Source organism: Nestor notabilis, unplaced genomic scaffold, assembly GCF_000696875.1.
Source record: "Nestor notabilis isolate BGI_N333 unplaced genomic scaffold, ASM69687v1 scaffold19782, whole genome shotgun sequence".
In the NCBI taxonomy this organism is placed as follows: Eukaryota; Metazoa; Chordata; class Aves; order Psittaciformes; family Psittacidae; genus Nestor; species Nestor notabilis.
The window spans coordinates 1,242-23,271 of record NW_009919991.1 but is presented as its reverse complement, the minus strand read 5'-3'; the positions used below and the strand labels follow the sequence as shown (position 1 = coordinate 23,271).

The window sequence follows — 22,030 nt, the reverse complement described above, 5'->3', positions numbered from 1 at the left end:
CGAGTCCCAGTTCCTCAAGAGGAACGGCAGGTACGAAGACGAGCATCCTTCCTACCAAGAAGTGAAAGCCCAGACTGGAAGCTTTCCAGTTAAAAACCTGACACAAAGGAGGCCGTTGTCTGCAAGAAGCTACAGTACAGAGAGTTACGGCACCTCCCAAACCAGGCCGGTTTCAGCGAGGCCAACAATGGCAGCTCTGCTGGAAAAGATTCCGTCAGACTATAACTTGGGTAACTATGGCGACAAGCCTTCCGATAACAGTGATATAAAGACAAGGCCTACCCCTGTGAAGGGAAATGAGAGCTGTGCTAAAATGCCCGCTGACTGGAGACAACAGCTACTTAGACATATAGAAGCTAGAAGGTTAGACAGGGTATGTTTGGCATTTCTCTGCAATTAATGCCTTTAGTTGTGTGTTTCGGTATGTCAAACTATTTGCACGTACAGTGGTAACCACCAGAATTCCCAGTAATGAAATTCCTTGCATTGGTGTCAGAGGAACCAGCCCACAGAGGGGTCTGGGGGTGCTCCAAAGCAGCCGGATCAGGGTTTCCTGGGTAAATGAGCAATAAATACGGAGTGTCTGCACCAGTGATGCGCCGCGGTGCGCGTTACGCACGCAGTAACTGCTGCAGCACTGCCTGAAGTAACAAAACCCATAAAGATCTCTCCTTATCAACAGATGAGAAGGTGCTGCTGAAATCCACCACTTCAGTAATGATTTGAGAGCTTTAAAAGATGCCGGGTACAGCTTTGCAGTAAAAGGAAATAAAACCATCAGAGCTAAAAAGTAAAATCATGTATTTCAGCTTCCAAATCACTGTTAGTGGAGGGGATTTCAAGGGATCCCCTGACTCTGAAAAATGCCACTGGATACACGCTGCCTCTGTTTTTAACAAGGAATATGATCATTACTCCTCCTAGCTGTAGGAAGTTCTGCTTATTTGCCTTCTATACAAACCAGTACAAGTATTAGTGCATGGTGTCTATCTTGGTCTTGACTATTTAACGACCTGCTTCATGAATTGGATTTACTTCGTTATCTGAAGTGGTTGTGAAAAAGTACTGTCGTGAAATGCATAAGTTAGCTTCAAAATGTGTCCTTAAACCTATTTTTTTGCTAGATACTCATGAGTTATGGTGTTAATATATTCATAACCTTCCAATTGCTCGGATGTGATGCATATTAAAATATCCTTAAGGATCAAATGGGTAAAGCTTAAAAACTGGCTCGAAGGCAGAAGCTTTTCCCTTCCTTCAGCTTTCTGCCTTGTGCTGTGTTAAACTGATTGGAAAATTCCTAGTACCTGGGCAAAGCAGTGCACCCCAAGTAGGGCTGTTTCTGGTGGAAATAAACACTTCCCAGATGTCTGTTTGAGAAATAACCTCACACTTAGTTAACAACGTGTGTTTGCTCATGGGAAGCTGATGCTGGTGGCTTTATCTAGTTACCTTAGTCCACAGTGATCCCTGCAGGTGCCGGCGAGCCGGTTCCTGGCTGTTGGCCTCCCAGGATGAGCAAAGCCCTAAGAAGCTGGGCTGTGTGGTGGGGATTGTGCTGATGGCGAGGCCTGGGCGCTGCCATGCAGCAGCTCCTCCAGGAGAAGACGCTGCCCATCTGCCCAGGGCGGTGAGATGCTGGTCCCTGTGGAACCTGGTCCCTGGTGGACCCCAGCTCACCATGAGCAGCCGCAGAGCTGGGGAGATGGCGCAGAGCCTTCTTGTGTAGGGTTTTCTCCTCTGCCTTTGATGCTTTTTATACTAGAGATGTTTTCTGGCCCCCCTGTGGCTGCAGACGTACCAAAATTTGGCCGTATTTGCAAAATAAAGACTTGTACCATGTTAAATACTGCAATTTTCAAACTACAGAGAACATATTTCATCTGCTGTCAGCGTTGAAGTCTTTTCTGGTATCCATTTTATGTATAACTAGCAATGTATTTGCTTCCGTGTGACCCAGTGCATGCCTCAAGAAGCTATTTATTTCTCGGTACTGTTTGTTTGCTTAAACTAAAACTTTGTGAAATTAACCATTTATGTGTGATACTTACTTGAAGGAGCATGTGTGTTCATACCTGTCACGTGGTTGTTTCCTCTACTCAGACCGCTGCTTACAAACACAACACAGTTAGCCTTGGCATGCTGCACTCTGGAGGGTTTTCAGCAATGCATGCCGGCAGAAGCATGACTTTAAACTTGCAGCCTAAATCTAAATTTGAAAACCAAATGCTTCAAGAGCTACCTCTACCGAAAGTAAGTATGGGATAGCCAGCATATACCAGCATTACGAATACATTGATAATACTCCTTGCTTTCTCCTGGTTTAGCTTTTGCCTACGATTCATGCTTGTACTCTACGCAATCCAAAAAGCAAAGATGATAGTTCAACGCTTTTCCTTACTCCGTAATCTTGCTTTTTGGATTAAGTAGCTCTCGTGGCTGTCATTACTGCTTTCTGCTCTTGTGTTACAGACTGATGCCATCATTTTCTCAATGACTTAATACTCGCACAGAAATGGAGAACGTGCTTTGTTTTGTCACTGTTTGATCGTAGAAAATTTAGTGCAGAAATGTTTAATTATACATTTTAATAAGCTCTGAGAGACAGGGAATTTAATATCTGAACGTTAATTGGGTATGCTGTGATAGTTACGGGTGTTGAGTACCTGCCTACCACACCTAACAGCTGACTTTAAACTTTTGCTGAGTGATGCCTATAGAAAGAAAATAATATTCTCATTATTTTACTGGGGTTTTTTACAGCTATTAAGGATATATTATTGATAAGTACTTACATACTTACGTCATACTTATCGATTATACTTACATACAAAACCATATACAAACAAATATGCTTAAAGCCAGATTGGACAGGGCTTGGAGCAACCTGCTCTAGTGGAAGGTGTCCCTGCCCGGGGCAGGGGTTGGAACTGGAAGAGCTTTAAGGTCCCTTCCAACCCAAACCAGGCTGGGGTTCTATTCTGACTCTTAAGAAGTATTTGATGGGAAGAGCACAGATGTCAAGGCAGAGAGGGACACAGCTGAAGGATTTTCAGCGTATCAGGAGGAGGTGCTGGGATGTTGCTCTGCAGCACACGAGGCCACGCTGGAGTCCCTGCTCGGTGCCAGCACTGGGAATAGCGGGAGCAGTGGCAGCACCGGGATTGGTGCGCTGGCAGCGGGCCGCCCCTGCAGCAGCCGCCGCAGCACTTGGGGCACATCAGAGCTTCTCTGTGAGCAGTTAAAGGGCAGCAGAGCACAGGGACCGGCGCTGTGAGTTGCAGGGCTGGCCCCGGACTGGCGTGGCCCCAGCGAGCTGGCACCTCCCAGGCTGTCCCTGGCCGGGAGGGGCTCTGGAGCCGGCCAGAAATCCCTAAAGGAGGGCTCCAGTGCCCAATTTAAGGGTCTAGATCCAGGTCTGCTTAGAAGAGTAAGATAGTTTAATAGCAGTAATGTAACCAGGTAGTGCTGCTTGGCCAGAGGACAGCCCTAGCACTGCCTAGCTTAGTGATACAGGAGTAAGCACCGAACTCTGGATTTCCAGGGCGAGCTGTGGAAGGTTATCACAAACACACACACACTCTGAGCTCATAGTCAGGTATCTCCTGCTGTAACCTACTTCCCATACACCGTTACCTCCATGAACACCTCCTGTTCAGCTGTCCCTGGATTTAAACAAGTCCTGATGTTGGTGTCTGCTTCTCTGTTGTTCAGCTGATGCCATGTAGGTCAAATCTTAACCGTGGTAGATGTGTGTGTATTGGACACAGGCAGCTTTGCAGTGTTTCTTGTACTGTTTCTTCTTTCAAGGAAGTTGTTTGTCTACTTGGGTATATGCTAATTCTTGTCACAAGTCCTTGCAAGAAGTGTGTTTGACATCAGCTCCAAAGAACGTTCTATTTCCTACACACATTTAGGAATAAGGTGTTCTATAGCACTTCAAGAATTTTAGGCTGTAGATGAATATGGATACTAATATATGGGTGTCTAAGGAAATTCTAATATATGGATGTCTAAGGAAATTCATGACAAGTTTTGGGGTGTGGGCTTAAATGATTTATTCTGCTTTAGATTTCATTAGCATCGCTACATACCCATATGAGATGCTGAACTGCATGAAGGGGGACGTATTCTCTTGCTGTACTGTTTGGGAAGTGGTGAAAAATCATTGTGGAACATGTCATGTGAATGTTTAGTATTGCTGAATTTTATTCCTTCACGTGTTCTAAGGAATTTGCATTTCTTAATGAATCCAGGCCACAGCAGCTTAATATTTGCCTCTTCTTCATCCTTCTTGTGGCCTAGATTCAAGAGAGTAATGAGTGACATGTAATTGTCAGCATCAGGAAATCAAATACAGCAATTGCTTATATTGAGGGAGTTTATTACATCGATTCTGCTCCACGTATGAAATATTTGAACTGCTGCTTTTTACCTCCTTCTAGGCTTAACAGACACGTAGTTTGTTTGCAGGCTGCAGATGAGTAGTATTGCAAGTACACAAATTCATTTTGCTGCAGAAAAGGAAAAGAAAAACTTGTTACCCCAGGATTTTTCTATTTATTAAGAAAGCAGAAAGCAGCCTCTTGTGGTTTTCTTTATCCATTCCGAGTGCAAACTCACCTCTGCGGATGAGTCAGTTGCTTATAAAACCAGCACAGCATTATCTGCAGTGACAAAAGAAACAGTTTGCAGAGGAATTATTTCCATTTTTGGCATCCATCTCATGATTCTTCCTAAGGTTTATGGTTTTACATCCCCAGCAGGGTACAGTGCCACCTCCCTTTAGGAATAATCAGCATATTCACATGTGTCAAGGCCAGGTTGGACACAGGGGCTTGGAGCAACCTGCTCTAGTGGAAGGTGTCCCTGCCCATGGCAGGGGTTGGAGCTGGAGGAGCTTTAAGGTCCCTTCCAACCCAAACCATTCTATGGTTGTGTGGTCACACAGGAGTAAAACCAAGCGTTCCCATAGGAAGCTGCCTCACTAACTCCATGTCCCCGCATGGGGAGGCACCTACCACATGTTCTAAATTCGTGTCATTGCGCCCGGGTGTGGGGGTGACTCTGAAGGGATGACTCGCAGCGCAGAGACGGTGCCCGGCCTTTCTCACTCCTTTTTGCTGCTCCTCAGAGCAGACATTTTTGCAACTGCACTTTTTCTCTTTAGGAGCTGTTTGCTGCCCTGGTCTCGGATGATGTACCCCTGTTTGGGTGAGGGTTATGCGGGGATGGGCAGCAAACAGGGCAGAATGGCTGATCCGTAAGGCACAAAGACCCAAATTCTGATCTGTGGACAAAGACACTGCTCTGCGTGTCCTGGGCTGATCCCAGCAGCTGTCCAGGAAAGGTTTAGCTGCATTGGGAGGGACTTAGAGCCATAAAGTCAGGTTCCATCCATGTCTACACGCCAGCCTCCAGCTCTGGACCCAAACTGGAGCGTTGTGCTATCCAGGAGAGCCAGCTAAAGAAGTGGTTTGTGAGTTTTTTTTAATATAAGATGAAGCAGCCAGAACAACAGTGGGGAGGAACAGACTCTTTTCTCTCTGCAGATTGCCATTAATCAGAGCTGAGTGAGCAGTTAACTGAATAAGCACTTCCCAGTGCAAAGTGCTGTCGGTGGTAGTGCAGTGCTGGCATCTTGGAAAGTCTGGCACAAAAAGCCATACCCATGGTACCAAAATCTCCAGTGATGGTAGAGAAAGACAGAGACAAAACAGAAAATCAGGACAGAAAAAGTACGTGTGTTCTAAAAAGTACTGGAAACAGGAGTAAAATAACCAGGGGAAAAAGAAGAAACTTGTATAAAAGGAGAGAAAAGTGGAAAATAATGGCAAAAGTCTCAGTCTCATTTAGGAAACTTTCAATGTGTGTTATGTCCATTCATAGCCAGGACAGCATTTAGTTACTGGTTAATATCATACAGATGATACCCTGTTACCTTAGAACACCACCATCCACAGTCTAGAGAGAGGTCACAGCACACACAGGATACACAGGGCATATACATGAGGTGAGAGTAGTCCCAAGGTCAGTATTGCCATTAAGGAATGTTTTCTAAAGAAACTATAAGCATATAATTTATCTTGGTGGCAAATACTTAATTAAAAGGTTTTTGATAGCTGAATGACCAGTAACAAAGTTCTGACTCGGATATTAGTGGCAGACTGCACATTTAAATAAGGAACTTTGCCAACGTTTGCTTCTCTGAAATAATGAGTTACATTCAATTAAGTTTCTCTTCTCTCTCATCATTCATTATTCTCATTATTTCCCTTATATATCTTTCAAGATCTTCTGCTTGCAGAGTCCCTCAGCAATATGATTACTTGCTAATGAAATACTGTCAGAATTTAGGAGGATGCTGCTTTAGCACTAGTGTGTTGCAGTTTAACCGGGTTGGTTACTGAAATAACTATGAAGAGAGTGTTTTCTGCCCTGGTGTGCCCAGTGACTAAAGGCTGCCCTACCGTTTCTGCAACAGACCCCATCGCAGCAGAGCAGCATTCTGGACAACGGGCAGGAGGAGGTGTCCGTGAGCAGCCAGTGGAACCCCTACCCGCTGGGCCGGCGGGACGTGCCCCCGGACACCGTCACGAAGAAGGTAAGCACACGAGCAGCCCCCGACCAGCTCCGCTGGTCTTCCTCTCCCCGCACACCACGGGCAGGAGGAGGACAGGTTAATGAGGAAATGCATATTTTTGTTTCCAAGCTTGAAGCAATAATCATGGTGATTCAGCTCGCTTGTTTTCTGGCCACGTGTGTTCTCTAACGTCATGAGAAGTCACCCGAAACCATTATCCACAGGACAACATGTGGAGACCTGATATATCTCTACAACTGCCTGACAGGAGGATGGAGCCAGGAGGGGGCTGGTCTCTGCTCCCAAGGAACAAGGGATGGGACAAGAGGAACCGGCCTCAAGCTGCCCCAGGGCAGGTTTAGCTGGAGCTGAGGAACAATTCCTTGCCCAGAGGGTGCTCAGGCATTGGAACAGGCTGCCCAGGGCAGGGCTGGAGGCACCGTCCCTGCAAGTGTTCACAGCCCGGGTAGCCGAGGCCTCAGTGCCAGGGGTCAGTGGTGGCCTTGGCAGGGCTGGGAATGGTTGGACTGGATGAGCTGAAAGGGCTTTTCCAACCTGGTTGATTCCATGATTCTGTGATTTAAGGATGGTGTCTTCATGCCTGCTCCCTGTTTTGGTATTTATTCGTGCAGACGCTGGTAATTACATCTCTATCTGTGAAATGGGCACGTGGGTTTGGCAGGTGTGTTCCTGCACATGTCAGAGAGCCATCAGCTCCCTCTTGGCCTGCAGAGTCTTCACTCAGATGTTCCATTTCAATTACGTTCTCCAGTTCATGCCACAAAATGAATGTGTTGAGATGGAGGCCAGCCCAGTGCCTGGGCACAGCCATTTTCACCAGGACATCCTGGGCACACATCATTTGCTGATAAACTGACTAGAAAGGGGCCTAACTTCAAGTGCTTGCTGGTGGTAGATACTAAATTCCAGTGCTTGGATCTGGCCTGCTTCCAGGAAGACACTGGCTGCTCTCTCCCAGCCCCAGCTTGGCTCTGCCATTTCAAGATGCTCTGATTGTAAAGCTGGGGAATGGAGGATCTTGACAAACTGAACTGTGTTCTCCATCAGCTTTACAAGGTGCAACTGCGTGTGTGAGCAATTGATTACATTGGTCATTATCTACATGGAGACTGGTCCCGCTCGTTCCCCAAGAGTCTTAGGAGTGAACGAAACTAGTGTGAAAGGCACAAGGTGCACACGAATAACTTCTGTGGTGTAATTAACTGTCAGCACTGAGGAGGCAAATACCTCCCTACTGGCTTCACATCTTTGTATCCAAGACCATTTCAGAAGCAGCAACCCTTGCCTTCACACAGAAGTTGTGACAAGAGGTGGACAAGATCATTGCTTGAAGATCGGAGAAAGACATTGAATCTGGAGCAGCCCTGAGATTCCTTCCCAGGCACGGGACAGGGACAAGGAGGAGGAAGAGGGCACCTGATATTGGTGGAGCTGCCCCTGGCAACCAGGTTATTCAAAGGGTTTCTTTATTTTCTGATAGCAAGAAATTAGGGTAAGAAATGTAAGAGGAGTCACTGCTTATCTTCACTGGCATCTTGGGATGAACTCTGCCTTTATCCACTCACACAGTCTGGCTCAGTCTGTATCTTCCTTTGTGCACCATTGGTGTTCTGTGATAATAAACTGCAGGTTCTGTTTCATTCTGCGTATTTCAGTATCTCGCTGCTCAGATGTGGTAAGTACAAACCTTGCACAATGGTACCGAAATCTGCTTAACTCAGTGGAGTAATCCGTTGTTCCATCCCTTGTCAGCTACTTTAACTACACTGTAAATATTGGACACTGAGCTGAAAATAATTAACTTCTGTGGTGGATGTTAAGGAATACAGATGAATTTGGGGAAGCAGCCTGCATAACAGATGCATTTCTGCAGAATAACTAATCCCCGTTTCCAAGAGAGGTGGCTTATCCACCTCCAGCAAGAGCCACAGTGTGAATGCACGAGAAGTAGTGATGGGATCTCTTCAAAGTCTGTTAACAGGAGGGAGAAATGAATTCTGAGTGTTGCTCACAACAGTATTTTTGCTTCCTGGAAGACGAGTTTATCTGTCATACCAACAGGACAGAAGCCAGGTACGTGCCTGGTTAAATCTTCTACTTGGAAATCACTCCTTGTGTAAAAAGGGATGTTGGAGAGTGAGACCACGGGTGGCAAATGAGCAGACACCAGAGCAGCAGCCTGGCCGCGGGTGCCGGCGCGCCAGGAGGAGCAGAGCAGCTACGGGGATGGGCAGCACAGGACTCTTCGCTGGGGCAGCAGGTTGCAGCAGCCCATGTGAAGGCTGAAGCAGTGCGAACTCCTGAAGATCCCGGCACGGGCTGCGGGGGTCTCAGTGGGTGCAGAAGGAGCCTGGGCAATGGAACTGGAGCAAGGCGCTGCCTTGGAACTGGGATGTACAGGAGTGACCAAGTCACCATTTCTCTCCCTTCCTGACCTGGGAGTGTTTCTCTTAGCCATGAACGAGAGGCTGGAGGCTCTTTCCCATTCATTTCCAGCATCTGCTCTTCAATACAGAGGTCTTTGAAGCTGCTTAAGGAGATCTGAGGTTTTTCAGTGAAGAAGCACAGTTTTTCTTGTATTTGAACTGGACGTTTTCCTCTGAGGCACCACTGCGTGTTCTCTGTTTTCTGAGAGTATCAAAAGGCCAAGCCAATGTAAATCACCACTTCACTTAAACTTACAAAGTACTGGGGCTTCCTATCGGTAGATACCATAGAAATCTGATGACTTGATTAGTTAGGTATTTTAAAAGCCTCATTTGTTCCTAGGAGCAGGCAGGGGATGTAACTGGTTACACCTTCTGTACACAGTGCACAGTGCTGGCACAATGCTCTATTTGCGTTATCAATCTGATTCGAAACTATCCTCGGGGAGAATATCCCATCCCAGTCTCTTCAGAGTGTGCTGTGATGGATAATCCAGCCTACATCAATCTATTAAATGTTTTCAGTTCACAAAACATCCTGAGCAGGAGCATATATCGTGCCAGGAGTTCAAAGCAGTGTTTTCTGTTTCTAAAGCGTCCTGTACATGGCTAATTTCCCTTAAACCCCCAGGGGCACTAAATGCAACAGGCATGTCCTTGCTGCTTTTAATCACGGTGGTTTCCAACCGTGGTCAAAAGGCAAACCTCTGAGAGGATTTAAGAGGTTTGCTTTTACTTGACTCTGTAAGTTGTAATAATTGCTTCTTTTCAGCTTCCTGAATTTCTGGCCTAACGGGTTACGTTACCCACAGGCAGGTAGCCATATCCAGACTCTCATGGGATCCCAAAGCCTTCAGCACCGGAGCCGCGAGCAGCAGTACGAAGGGAACATGAACAAAGTCACCATCCAGCAGTTCCAGCCACCGCTGCCCATCCAGATTCCCTCCTCGCAGAGCTCTCGGGCACCTCAGACGGGGCGATGCTTAATCCAAACCAAGGGCCAGAGAAGCACAGAGGCGTACCAGGAGCAGGTGAGGGAGCGCGTCTGCAAAGTTATGCTTTGACAATGCTTTTTGGGGGGTTTCTGCCCTGTGGGCAGCAGGAACAGGGAGCTCGGGGCAATAACGAGGGTGGCATCAGGGGGTGGGTGAGCTGGAGGTGGGTGAGCAGCTCTGTCCTCTTCCCCAGCGTTTTCTTGCTGGATTGACCAGGCAACACAACGTGGCACTGAAGTTCCTGCTCAGAGCTGACATCATGGGTCACGCTGAGTTAACTTGCAATCTCTGATGGTTCCCCGGTGGCTCAGTTGAGTGCTGATAGTGCAGCCTGTTTGGCAAGACACTGATCTCAGGTCTGTGTTGGCTGCGTAGGCTTGGCCCTAGGACAGCCCAGCTGTAGCGCCAGTGCCCCCAGTCAACACCATGTGTGCTGCTGAGCTCCTTCATCAAGTGGTCCTGTGCCCATTTTATTTGTCCTTAACGCTTGCAGTAACTGTTGGAGGCACCACACTGGCAGAACACGGTGCAGAATCATCAGTAAAGCTTTCTCTGGAGTAAAGTGTTGGTCAATCACGTCGGAGCTCCCTGTATTAAGTATTGCTCTGGGTTTCCAAAGCAATTGCTTGTGTGGCTCGAGTACGTGCTCAGGGTGGCTCCATGAGTAGTCATAAAAAGCTACACTGAAGTAATTTGTATTTTATATTCAATTGCCCCATGCCATTAGAGTCTTCCTGACTAAACGATGCGATTCAGCACTATTCCCTGGAGCAAGGCGCTTGGAAAGGTTGGTGCTTAGTGCAGGCTGTGGCCCTGAGCTTCAAAGTACTAATCCCTTGGGTTTGTCCCAGGTGTAGCACTGGGGATGCTGCACATGTGATGATTCACTTAAATGTCCCTGATGTTTAAGTGAATCATTTGGCCACTGTGAACTCTTCTCACAAAACTAAAGGGTTTTTTAATCTTGAAAATGAAGTTTTGCAAGATATCCGAAAACACATGCAGCGTCTGAACGTGGTGCCCCTGCAGCACGCTGAAACCATGCAGATACATTCAGTTTATGAGGACATTCTGCTGAGTTTCACTGCATTGTGCAGCGCAGCTTCTGAGAGAGTCAACTCATCGCATCAGTGGTGAGATTAATGGTCAAGGCCAGCTTGGACACAGGGGCTTGGAGCAACCTGCTCTAGTGGAAGGTGTCCCTGCCCGGGGCAGGGGTTGGAGCTGGAGGAGCTTTAAGCTCCCTTCAACCCAAACCAGGCTGGGGTTCTATGGATATATGTGAAGAAGATGCTGTTGCTTGGGTAGGTTGGAATGTTGGCATTGACTTACCTTGCCATGTCTTTTTAACCTAGTTTTGTGTGAGGATAGAGAAGAATCCTGGCCTTGGGTTTAGTATCAGCGGTGGAATAAGCGGACAAGGAAATCCATTCAAACCTTCTGATAAGGTAAGTTACACATTTCTCTCTAAACAGTCCTTACTTTAGAGTCTCACATAGTGGAGACAGACATAACATGAGGGAAATTTTTATGCACTTCTGTTTTGATAATTGAAAGAATTTTCTCCATAGTTGACTTTTTCTGTTGTTAGGGGAGTATTTGCTTTTTCCCTTGTTATTGGAGATGAGAGAATCAAAGCAGAAATCATGTGGGTGTCTATAAATATGCAACTACTGGAGATTATCAGCCACACAGGGCTTTAGGATTAGGAAATGGACTCTGAGAACTGTGAATTTATCTCTTCTGAGAGGTAAAACTGACTGGAGTCTGTGGAAAAACAAGTGTGAGGGTACCTCTCTGTCGAACATAGAGTTCATAGTCTCTGGCAATACTGGATTCGGTGTGAAGAGGCTGTCACAGCTTCCATAAACACTGAGAATATGTGGCAAGGGATGACTTTAAAACTGGCTTTTCATCTCTTCAAAAATTTGAGATCTGCCTGCAAATTGCAAAACTCATTTTCCCACCACTCTGCATTGCACGAACAAGTGAACTGGAAATGTAAAATACCCCTGGAAATACCAGGCTGCCACAACCTTAACTCCTTCAGTATTGTCACTGATAAATCCCTTGTTTGACATTCCAGAATAGCTGCATTTAACCTACATAACTATTGGCTATTTTAACAGTTCTCCCTTAAAACACTCGCTTTTGTGTCCTCCTTGGAGGCTGCAAACTAGAATTAACACTTTATAACCTCACTGTCTCTTTACTGCACGATGTTTGGGTCAAGCTGTGCTTCCACTGTCCTTCATTTGCCTGAAATGACTAAAGCAGACTCTGAGTGCCCCTGCGAGTGTGCCTGCACCAGGAACACGCTCAGTGCAGCAGCACCTGCAGATGGGCTTCGTTTTACCCGTGACAGAAACGCAGAGCTGTGCACTAAGGGACGGGTGGTTATGGTGAAGGAACTACTAATTAAAAGGGGGTTTATGTGGTGTTACTCTGAAACACTGCAGCAGGGAGAGCACAGCAGAGAGGGACACTGAGGAGGGTGCACAAGTGCAGGACTGCCTGAGCTGGCGGGGGGTAACTTCAAATGTGTCCAACATCGAGGAGCTCAAACTTGGATTTGGAGTTTTATTAACTTATTTTACTGAAATGCTGAAAGCTAACCTAGAACTATCCTTTATCACGTCATAATTTTACCCCATTCAAAGTCATTCATGGCTCCGACCTTGGACTCACAGTCCTGCAGAGCATTGTACTGAATATCTCAAGGGCTGAATATCAGACTGCATTTTAGAAAATGTTTTAAACTTCTTACAGTAAATTAAGCAAATATTACTGTGGAGATTATGGTAGACATCATTCTAATAATTAATGCTTGCTCCATTTTTATTATCCTCCTGATAACCCTGTTACTCTTGCCCTGTTCATGTTGGATATTATTTTGTGATGTGGAATCTTAGTTTTAAATGATAGAACCATAGGATGGTTTGCGTTGAAGGGAGCTTAAAGCTCCTCCAGCTCCAACCCCTGCCCCGGGCAGGGACACCTTCCACTAGAGCAGGTTGCTCCAAGCCCCTGTGTCCAACCTGGCCTTGAACACTGCCAGGGATGGGGCAGCCACAGCTTCTCTGGGCACCCTGTGCCAGCGCCTCAGCACCCTCACAGGGAAGAGCTTCTGCCCCAGAGCTCATCTCAATCTCCCCTCTGGCAGGTTCAAGCCATTCCCCTTGTCCTGTCCCTCCATCCCTTGTCCAAAGCCCCTCTCAGGCAATAACTCACTGACGGTCACAAAGAGCTGCTACAAACCCATCCTAGTGTTTGATTACAAACAGATGTAATTAATAGTTTCCTGTTTAGAACACTGACAGAGTATATAAAGCCCCAGACAGCAGTTAGGGAGACACCTGTATTTTGGGAAGTAGTTCTTGGTGATAGCATCCTAACCTCTGTTACTTCTGACTTATAGGGTATCTTTGTTACTAGGGTTCAGCCTGACGGACCAGCATCCAGCCTGCTCCAGCCTGGCGACAAGATCCTCCAGGTAGGGGTGGATTTAAGTCAAGCTTTGCCACTGAACTCAGTCTTTGCATCTTACAAGTACAATGACATGGCTGTCAGGACAAGTTAACTGCTGGGTTTGTTATCATGGAACTTTAATGCTGATTTATAAGAGTGTTACTCACAGTGCTTTTGAAAGCTGCTCTCAGAAGGAAGGAATAAAGCTGTTTGAAAGCAAACCGAGGGTGTGAAGAAGAGGCACAGCACTGATCCAGGTGACATGATTTAGAAGGTGCAGGCAGAGAAGAGCTTCATGGGCACTGTTACAAGCAGGAGTCCCTGACAGACTCCTCCAGTTTTCACCTTTGCACTGGAGAGCTCTATAGTCACGCTTTGACTATATTGTCAATTGACTGTATTGGCAATAAATTGACTATTTTTGACAGAATAATAACTGGCAATATTTCTGCCTCTCTTTTGCTGCCTCAGCATTTGTGAACGCACTTGCAGGAAAAGGATCCACTGCTGGATCGTGGAAGCTGCTGTGGGATTTGTAGAGAAATCTCCACTTTTTGTTCTATTTTTTGTTTCTGTAACAAATGTTTCCTGTATCCTGGTGAATTTTTAGAATAGAAAGACAGGCTATTCCTGCTCATCCCTTCCAAAACTCCTCATTCACAGAAATTAATGGCTGGCTGTGTAGAAACATCTTCAGTAGCCTCTCTCCCTCCTCCTGCCCCTCTCCTTCCTTTGCTCCTTCCTACCCAGCACAGGCACTGCAGGAGTGACCAGCTCTGAGCTCATTTAATTGCTAGGATGCTCAAAAATGGTGAGATAGAGAAAATAACAAAGCTAAATGAGGTACCAAATTAGCTAAAGATGGTGCTATATTGAAAGCTGAGCTTAGAAGCAGAAGCAAAAATACGCTAAAAGAGATTAAAAAGCAACAGCCACGTAAGGTGAGAGGGTGAGTTCTGATGGACACGGACCATCAGGAGCTGGGATGTCTCATGCCTCAGCATGTGTTCCTAAACCAGGAGCATTTACATATGCTTATTTAAGGTCTGCTGCATGTTTTGGGGGGAGCAGATCTCACTCTCCTGATTTATTCATCCCTTACACTGATGAAGTTTGACTTTGCACTCTCAGGCCCTCTCAGCAGCTCACGGCTCAGTCTCAGCTCCTCATTCATCACTGTCATTCCAGACTCTCTGGCAAGAGCATTTTCCTTTTATTTGCAATTACTTCTGCCCATGCATAATACCTATTACCAGCTGTTGATTTATACTGGGGCAAGTAAAAGAGCCATTAATCTTATGGAGGAATTAACAGACAAAAGCCGTAACTGTGATGAAGATATTTTACTTCTCAAATCCAAGCAACGCCTTTAGGTGTGAACCTATCCCATTCCCTGGGCAATAAGAGCTTGAAATCATTAATACTCAGTGGCATCTCTGCACCCCAATTTTCCACTATTGCCATCGCTTCTGTTTGGTTTTGTCTCATGAGACCATCCCTGCCAGAGACCAGGGCTCTGTGTTACCAGCCCTGGCGGAGGAGGAGGAGGTCCCCGTTTCTGCTGGGACTCAGAGAACCAAGGTTCATCTTCTTGTGTTTCCTCACCCTTGGCCCCCATCCTCACACGGTCTGCCCTGTGATCTGCTTCTCCTATCATCCAGGTCTTCATCCTATGGACTCTCCCCCCAGTGTGTCTGTCTGATCCTTTCCCACCACATTCCTGGCCGGTGCCTGTGTGTGTCTCCATGGCTGGTATCCCCGACGTCGCGGTCACTGGAGCACGGCCATGGCTGTGCCCTTTTTGTGCTCCCACACAGTGAGTTCCGTTTACTCAAGGTGTAGGTGACACATGGACAGGTATTACCAGCCCAGGGCTGCACGGGCCCTGCTTCGCAGGATGTTTTCGGGAGGAGCACTGATGTTTCTCTCGTGCAGTTACGTGTCTCCCCGCGCAGTTTCGGTAGAAGAGGGAAGGAAGATTTAAAAAGTAAAAGGTTTGGTGTTCCCTGGGTGCACTTACCCATGAGAAACCATCATCCTTAAACACAGTTTTGCCCAGTGCCTGTTTTTGAGACACAAACATGTGTGTGTCTTCTGCACGGAGCACGTTCTGGTCAGTGCAAGTCCAGAAACTCACGGCTCCACCAGGGTCCTGGGGGAGCAAAATTGTCGTGTCTTCCCCTCCTGTGTCATAAACTCTTCAGTTATTTATTTGATAAGTAAGAATGATTTTGCTGCTATAGAATTAGCAGCCGTTTCAGTAGATGGCTTTCAAGGAGGGACAGAGTTGTCTGTGTCTGTCAGTGAGGAGAGAGCAGCTCTGCCAGCCACGTTGTACAATTCTGCCACCGTATGTTCAAGGCTGCCCTTCAGTTCTCAGAAGTCTTGTTATGGTGGCTCCATGTCCAGCTAAACCCTGTTCTTCCTGTGTAATAATTAGATCCAAATAATCCCAGCCTGGTCTGTGTTGGGAGGGAGCTTAAAGCTCCTCCAGCTCCAACCCCTGCCACGGGCAAGGACACCTTCCACTAGAGCAGGTTGCTCCAAGCCCCTGTGTCCAACCTGGCCTTGAGCACTGCCAGGGATGGGACAACTCAATGTGTAACGATGGATGGGGATTTCATAGTATATTTTGTGGGGAAGGCGAGACTCCAGCAGGGATGATCGATTCAACAGGAATTATCGATTCCGATTATCATTTCTTTATCTGTTAAATCTCAAATCCCTCCGGCCGTGGCCCCCGTGGTGTCAGTGGACATCTGCCTCCTGCAGCCCACTTCCTCCAGAAGCTTTCCTTGTGGAAATGAGGTTTCTCCATTAGCTAGAGCTGAGCTTGCACAAGGTTCTCCCGCCCCCCTCACTGTGCAGCTTGACGAGGAGACGGGACAAGGGCAGAGGTGCCCGGCCCTCAGGCTGCCTGCAGCTTCCCTGGTGTCTGCTGCTGTGCCCGGGTGAGCGGTGCAGACCCGGTGAGCTGTGTGCTGACCACTGGAACTTCAGTGTCCTTCCGAACGACACCAGAGCCCCGGCTGACCTGCAGCTGAATGCCAGTGACTGCCTGGTGTGGGCACATAAGTGAATGCCTGGAATCTGTATTCCTATTTCTGGGAGCAAATATACTTTAACCTTTAATGCAGTGAGAGGCCACGGGGCATCCTTGCTGCAGCCCCTGGGCCAGGGGAAGGATCTTGGCTCCAGGGGGGCTCTGCCAGCTACTTTGTGCTGCTTGTCCCAGTGGTGGGCTGGGGGGCTTGGGAAGTGTCTTCCATGGGTGTAGTACAGTTAATGTGCTGGCCAAGATACCCACGTGTGGATGGATGTGTGAAACAAGTGTCTGGCAGTTCTTCTGCGAGGCTGCAGGTTTTGTAATAGTTGAAGGTTTCTGCTGGTGTCTTTGGGGAGGGAATCAGCGCAGAAGCAGAACAGTCCAGCCAGTGCTTTCTCCCCTCTGTACATGCAGCGTGTCTGAGCTGGAACCTGCCTTTGCACTCAGCAACACATTCAGGCAGCATTAACCTCCTTTGGGCTTTGCAGTGTTCGAACCTCTCACATCCAGGGTCATTGCTCCTTCAGAAAATACGTGGGATGTCGAAGAGTCACCAAGGAATTCAAGTTGGGAAGGACCCCTGAGGGCGTGCAGCGTCCAGGGCAGGATGAGAGATGTGTTCTCTTGGGGGCAACCCCTGTGTGCAGGAAACCATCATGTGATTATTAGTTGTTTTATGATATGATTACTATTTATTGTAACCTTGATTTTAATTTCCATATATAGAATCCCAGCCTGGTTTGGGTTGGAAGGGACCTTAAAGCTCCTCCAGCTCCAACCCCTGCCACGGGCAGGGACACCTTCCACTAGAGCAGGTTGCTCCAAGCCCCTGTGTCCAACCTGGCCTTGAACACTGCCAGGGATGGGGCAGCCACAGCTTCTCTGGGCACCCTGTGCCAGCGCCTCAGCACCCTCACAGGGAAGAGCTTCTGCCTCAGATCCAACCTGAACTTATCCCTTTGCTCCCCCCGGATGACGATGCTGAGTAGAACCTCCTTTGACTTCTCCTCTCCTTGTCTTTGTCTTGCAGGCAAACGGACACAGTTTTGTACATATGGAACACGAGAAGGCTGTGTTGCTCCTGAAGAGTTTCCAGAACACAGTAGACCTAGTTATTCAACGTGAGCTTACTGTCTAACTATTTTTTTATCAATAGTAAATATGTCTAGCCAGATCTAATGTTCAAACAGATTTATACATAGGAAACAAATTTTTTTGCCAATTGCTGGACCAATGGCAAACAGTAGTGCCAAATGTATAATACTCTATGTTAGTACCAATCATCTTGAAAAAATATATTAACTATATAAATATATTGTTCATGTGGCTACGTATTAGTTTTACTTGTCAGCCTCTGGCTGTGCATTGGTGCGTTTTTTTAATCCAGTTACTTCTTAAAGTCAATTTCATATGATTTCAAAACACAGAAGCACATACAAATTCTTTAGGAATTCTGCTGTCCATCAGAAACACTGCCTCAAAGTTGTATATGCCTTTATAAAGATAAAATATATTAACCTGTACTTCCCATGAAATATTTCTATCATGTCACATACAAAAATAGAGAGAAAAAATATTTTCATAAACACCTCAAAGAAAGTATATATTAAATTAAATTTACTAATGTTCATTTATTTTCAATGCAAAGATATTATATGCCTTATGAAAATACCTGTACATATGCAGTGTGTATAGCTGGCTCCATATGAATTAGTAAAAATGTCACTATACAGGGTGAGATACTGAATAAATTACACTCGACTCTGGGACCTACACAAAGAACTGAGATGAAATTGGTTAACTTCTGTCGTTTGGCACTTTTAGTTGATCCCATGGGAACACAGTCAGTGGACGAGCCGTGAGGTCAGGCAGGTATGGTCAGAAATGGAAGGTTGTGAGGAGAACATGGTAGGGGGGGGAGCCGTGAGGTCAGGCAGGTATGGTCAGAAATGGAAGGTTGTGATGGGTGGCAGTAAAACACCTTTTGTTGCTGCTGATTTCATTATTTAAGGTTTTAATTCAAGGACAGGCCCTTTAGTTCCATTCCCTGTGCCCCCCCAGCCTCCCCCTGTTCTGTGTGTTCTCGCTGCTCCAGCCGTGCTCGCCCCGGTCGCTGTGCTGCTGTCAGGGCGGCTTTAACTTCCCTATGTTCCTTCAGCCGGGAACCGTGGCTCAGGGGGAGCAGGTTCAGTCCCGGGGGTGATGCTGGCCTGGCCTGGCCTGGGGAAAGCTTCCCAACCCAAGTACGCCGCTGGGAAACCCTTCGGATCCACATCCCAGTGTGTCCCACCAGGGCGTCCCGGCAGCACTGAACTGCTGCTGGCTCAGGCGTCTGTCGTGTCTGTAACCAACAGCAAGATGGGGAAACGTGAGAAGTGTAAGGAACGGGTTTTATGGGATCCAGTCCCACTGACCTGATGGCACCGCTGGCACTGGCCTGCACGGAGAGCCAGAGCACGCTCCAGGAGGGCCAGGCTCCCTCGCACCTTTTCCACCTGGATTAGAAGCTCAAGGCAGAGGAGTGTAGCTATAGCATGAGGGCATGGCCAGAACATTGCACTTTGCAGGAGCCTCTAGAAGTTCTCACCCTTCCTGCCCTCCCACCAGGCACACACTGACTGAGGTAATTCTGTTCAGATTAAACAGGGCCGTGACATGCAGCCCCTGTCTGCTGCTCCCTGGTGTCGCTGCTCCCTGGTGTCGCTGCACCCTGTTGTAGCTGCTCCCTGGTTTCACTACTCCCTGGTGTCACTGCTCCTTGGTGTCGTTGCTCCCTGGTGTCACTGCTCCCTGATGTCGCTGCTCCCTGGTGCCGCTGCTCCCTGGTGTCGCTGCTCCCTGGTGTCCCTGCTCCCTGGTGTCGCTGCACCCTGTTGTAGCTGCTCCCTGGTGTCCCTGCTCCCTGGTGTCGCTGCACCCTGTTGTAGCTGCTCCCTGGTGTCCCTGCTCCCTGGTGTTGCTACACCCTGGTGTCACTGCTCCCTGGTGTCGCTGCACCCTGTTGTAGCTGCTCCCTGGTGTCACTGCTCCCTGGTGCCGCTGCACCCAGGGCAGCCCAGCTGCACACTGGTGCAGTGTGTGGAAGGACCGAGCAGCACAAGGTGCCATCAGCATTCCCAGCAGCCAACGTGTCCCGGCCATCGCTGGAGCACACCCGTACTGGCAGCTCCTGCGCAGGCAAGGTTGGTGTCCCAGGGGTTATGCCCAGCTCCGGGCAAACTGGGTCACCTGGGAGAAGGGAAACCTCCTGCGGGTACTGGGACCTGGCAGTCACTTGGTGATGGAGAGGGTGGTGTTCTGTGACCTCGTGTGCACACGGGGAAGGAGAGGAAGCAGCCCCCACTTCAGAAGTAAATCACAGATTAGTCAGTAAAAGCCGCACCAGGAACCAGCCCCTGGTGCTGTTCGGAAGCACCAGATTTGGGGATTTCTTTTTTTCCCATGGCAGCTGCTGAGGAGCAGAGCCCGTCGGGATGACCTGATCCCTGGGCTCACCTCTGCCATGGGAGCTCTTTATCCACCAGCTGGGAAGCGACACTTCTGCATTTGCACATATGCTCCCCGTGCTGTTTGCATAGAATCACAAATCCCAGCCTGGTTTGTGTTGGGAGGGAGCTTAAAGCTCCTCCAGCTCCAACCCCTGCCCCGGGCCAGGGACACCTTCCACTAGAGCAGGTTGCTCCAAGCCCCTGTGTCCAACCTGGCCTTGAACACTGCCAGGGATGGGGCAGCCACAGCTCCTCCCTCCTTCTCCTCAGTCAACAGGAGTGATTAAATTTACCTGTATAAATATTAATGAAACACAAATTCCAATCCCACCTCATGTGCAAGTGCTCCAAGTGACAGCACCATCACTGCTGGCATTGCTAGACGCCACCAGGTGCCACTGAGCTACAGCCAAAGCTTATCCTAAATTTTCCAGTTTGGAGAAGTGATTTTATGATATTCAGAACACACATTTAAATAATTAATACTTCTCAGTAAATGACATTTTCATGATGCCACCAGCTGGAATTGCTCCCTGGATTCACAGGGCTTGGGGTTGGATTGTTACTTGCTCCATTTTTCAGCTTTCAGTTTCCTGTCACATGGATGTGATTTCCCCACGTGCCATCAGGTCGCACCGGCTCTGGCTGAGCCCATCCAAAATTCCTCTAACTCCCCTGACACTTCCAAGGCCAAAATTTCCATTCCTAAGTCCCCATCACCCTTGAAAAAAACTAAGGGTTTATTCAACATCATGTTCAGGAAACCACAGACACCTACATAGCTTGTGGGTAATTATGCTGAATGGGAATTAGGTCCCTACAGGGATCTTTCTGCACCTACATCCCTCTGTGGGAGCTGCCTTTGGCTTTTCATGTGGAAAATCACTCTTGTGACCGTGCCCCCCCTCCCCCAGCCACTTGTTGGTGCCACTTTGTGCCCTGCTGTTTGCCCGCCCGCCCAGTTCATCGCACCCAAGGCACGGTGGCAGCGCCGGGCAGGCTGTGTGTGGGTCTGTGTTTCAGGACTGCCAAGTGCTTTCCTAAATGGGTTATAATGAAACACGGTGGAGCCAGGTTAATGCAGTGGAATGTCATGTTCCAGTCCCTAACTTGGCCAAGCCTCCCACCAGCCCACGAGAGGGGCTGGGGGACATTTGGACTCTCAAACATACAGTAGAGAAGCTTTAACACCAACCCCACTGCCCCAAAATACCAAATATATTCTTTTTGGCATTAGTTCTATTGAGATGGGTGGAAATGTTTAGCTAGCACTAGTATTGTGAGCAATTAACGTTACTTTAATGGACTACTTAGGAGTTTTCCAACGGTGCTTCAAAATACACCCTGCACCTCTTGTCTTCCCTGGCAGGTCTCCTGTAACCTCCCAGACACGATCACCTGCAGCCCGGTTTACAGGTCAGGTACCAGGTTACGTGTGTGCTTTGCACATAATGATGATATTTCATGTTATTTTATTTACTAGATATGATTATATGGCAAGTGTGGAGGCAGGGACAGTCCCCCCGCGGTGAGTTCCACGTGTGGGTTCACTTCTGTGCGTGTGAATGGATTCAGACCCAGGCAAGCACGGCCACCAGAGGCAGATGCTTTCCCTGCTTTGTGCTTTTTAGATTTTTCCATGCAATAAACACTTATTTAACTGACGATCCTCAGGGAAGGGCTAAGCTTAAAGAAGGAAGCCTGCAAGGTTATTCCCATATCCTCATTTTACAACAGGTTTTAAGGAGCTCCGGTTCCTCCCCATAACACACAATGGGGCCTCATGCAGGGGCCCAAAGCCCAGCAGAGACTGGCAGGGAAGTCTTAGCTTTTCTCCTAAGGGGAAAGAAGAAAGAGGAAAAGGAAAAAAAGCTGCTTCCGAAACACTTATTTTGAGACAAAAGGGAAGCTCAGACCATGGGAAGCCCACAGGACTCTCCAGTCTTAATAACTTACCTGTTTTCCCATTCCCAGCTTGCAGTTTTTACCCAGGTGTTGATGAA

At 47.8% G+C, this 22,030-nt stretch overlaps 1 protein-coding gene across 1 annotated transcript in view; it reads left to right on the top strand.

Moving 5' to 3' along the window:
• The window catches only part of LOC104402587 (leucine-rich repeat-containing protein 7-like), a gene marked incomplete at its 5' end in the record, with an annotated part of 19,110 nt that extends 1,244 nt beyond the window's left edge, over positions 1-17,866 (top strand). The window contains 7 exons of the mRNA XM_010010494.1: positions 5-373; positions 2,104-2,253; positions 6,485-6,604; positions 9,843-10,061; positions 11,381-11,473; positions 13,444-13,518; positions 17,570-17,866. Of these exons, the coding sequence (XP_010008796.1) occupies positions 5-373; positions 2,104-2,253; positions 6,485-6,604; positions 9,843-10,061; positions 11,381-11,473; positions 13,444-13,518; positions 17,570-17,677 (1,134 nt within the window). The remainder of the gene's footprint in view (positions 1-4; positions 374-2,103; positions 2,254-6,484; positions 6,605-9,842; positions 10,062-11,380; positions 11,474-13,443; positions 13,519-17,569) is intronic.
• Between the last annotated feature and the right edge of the window lie 4,164 nt (positions 17,867-22,030).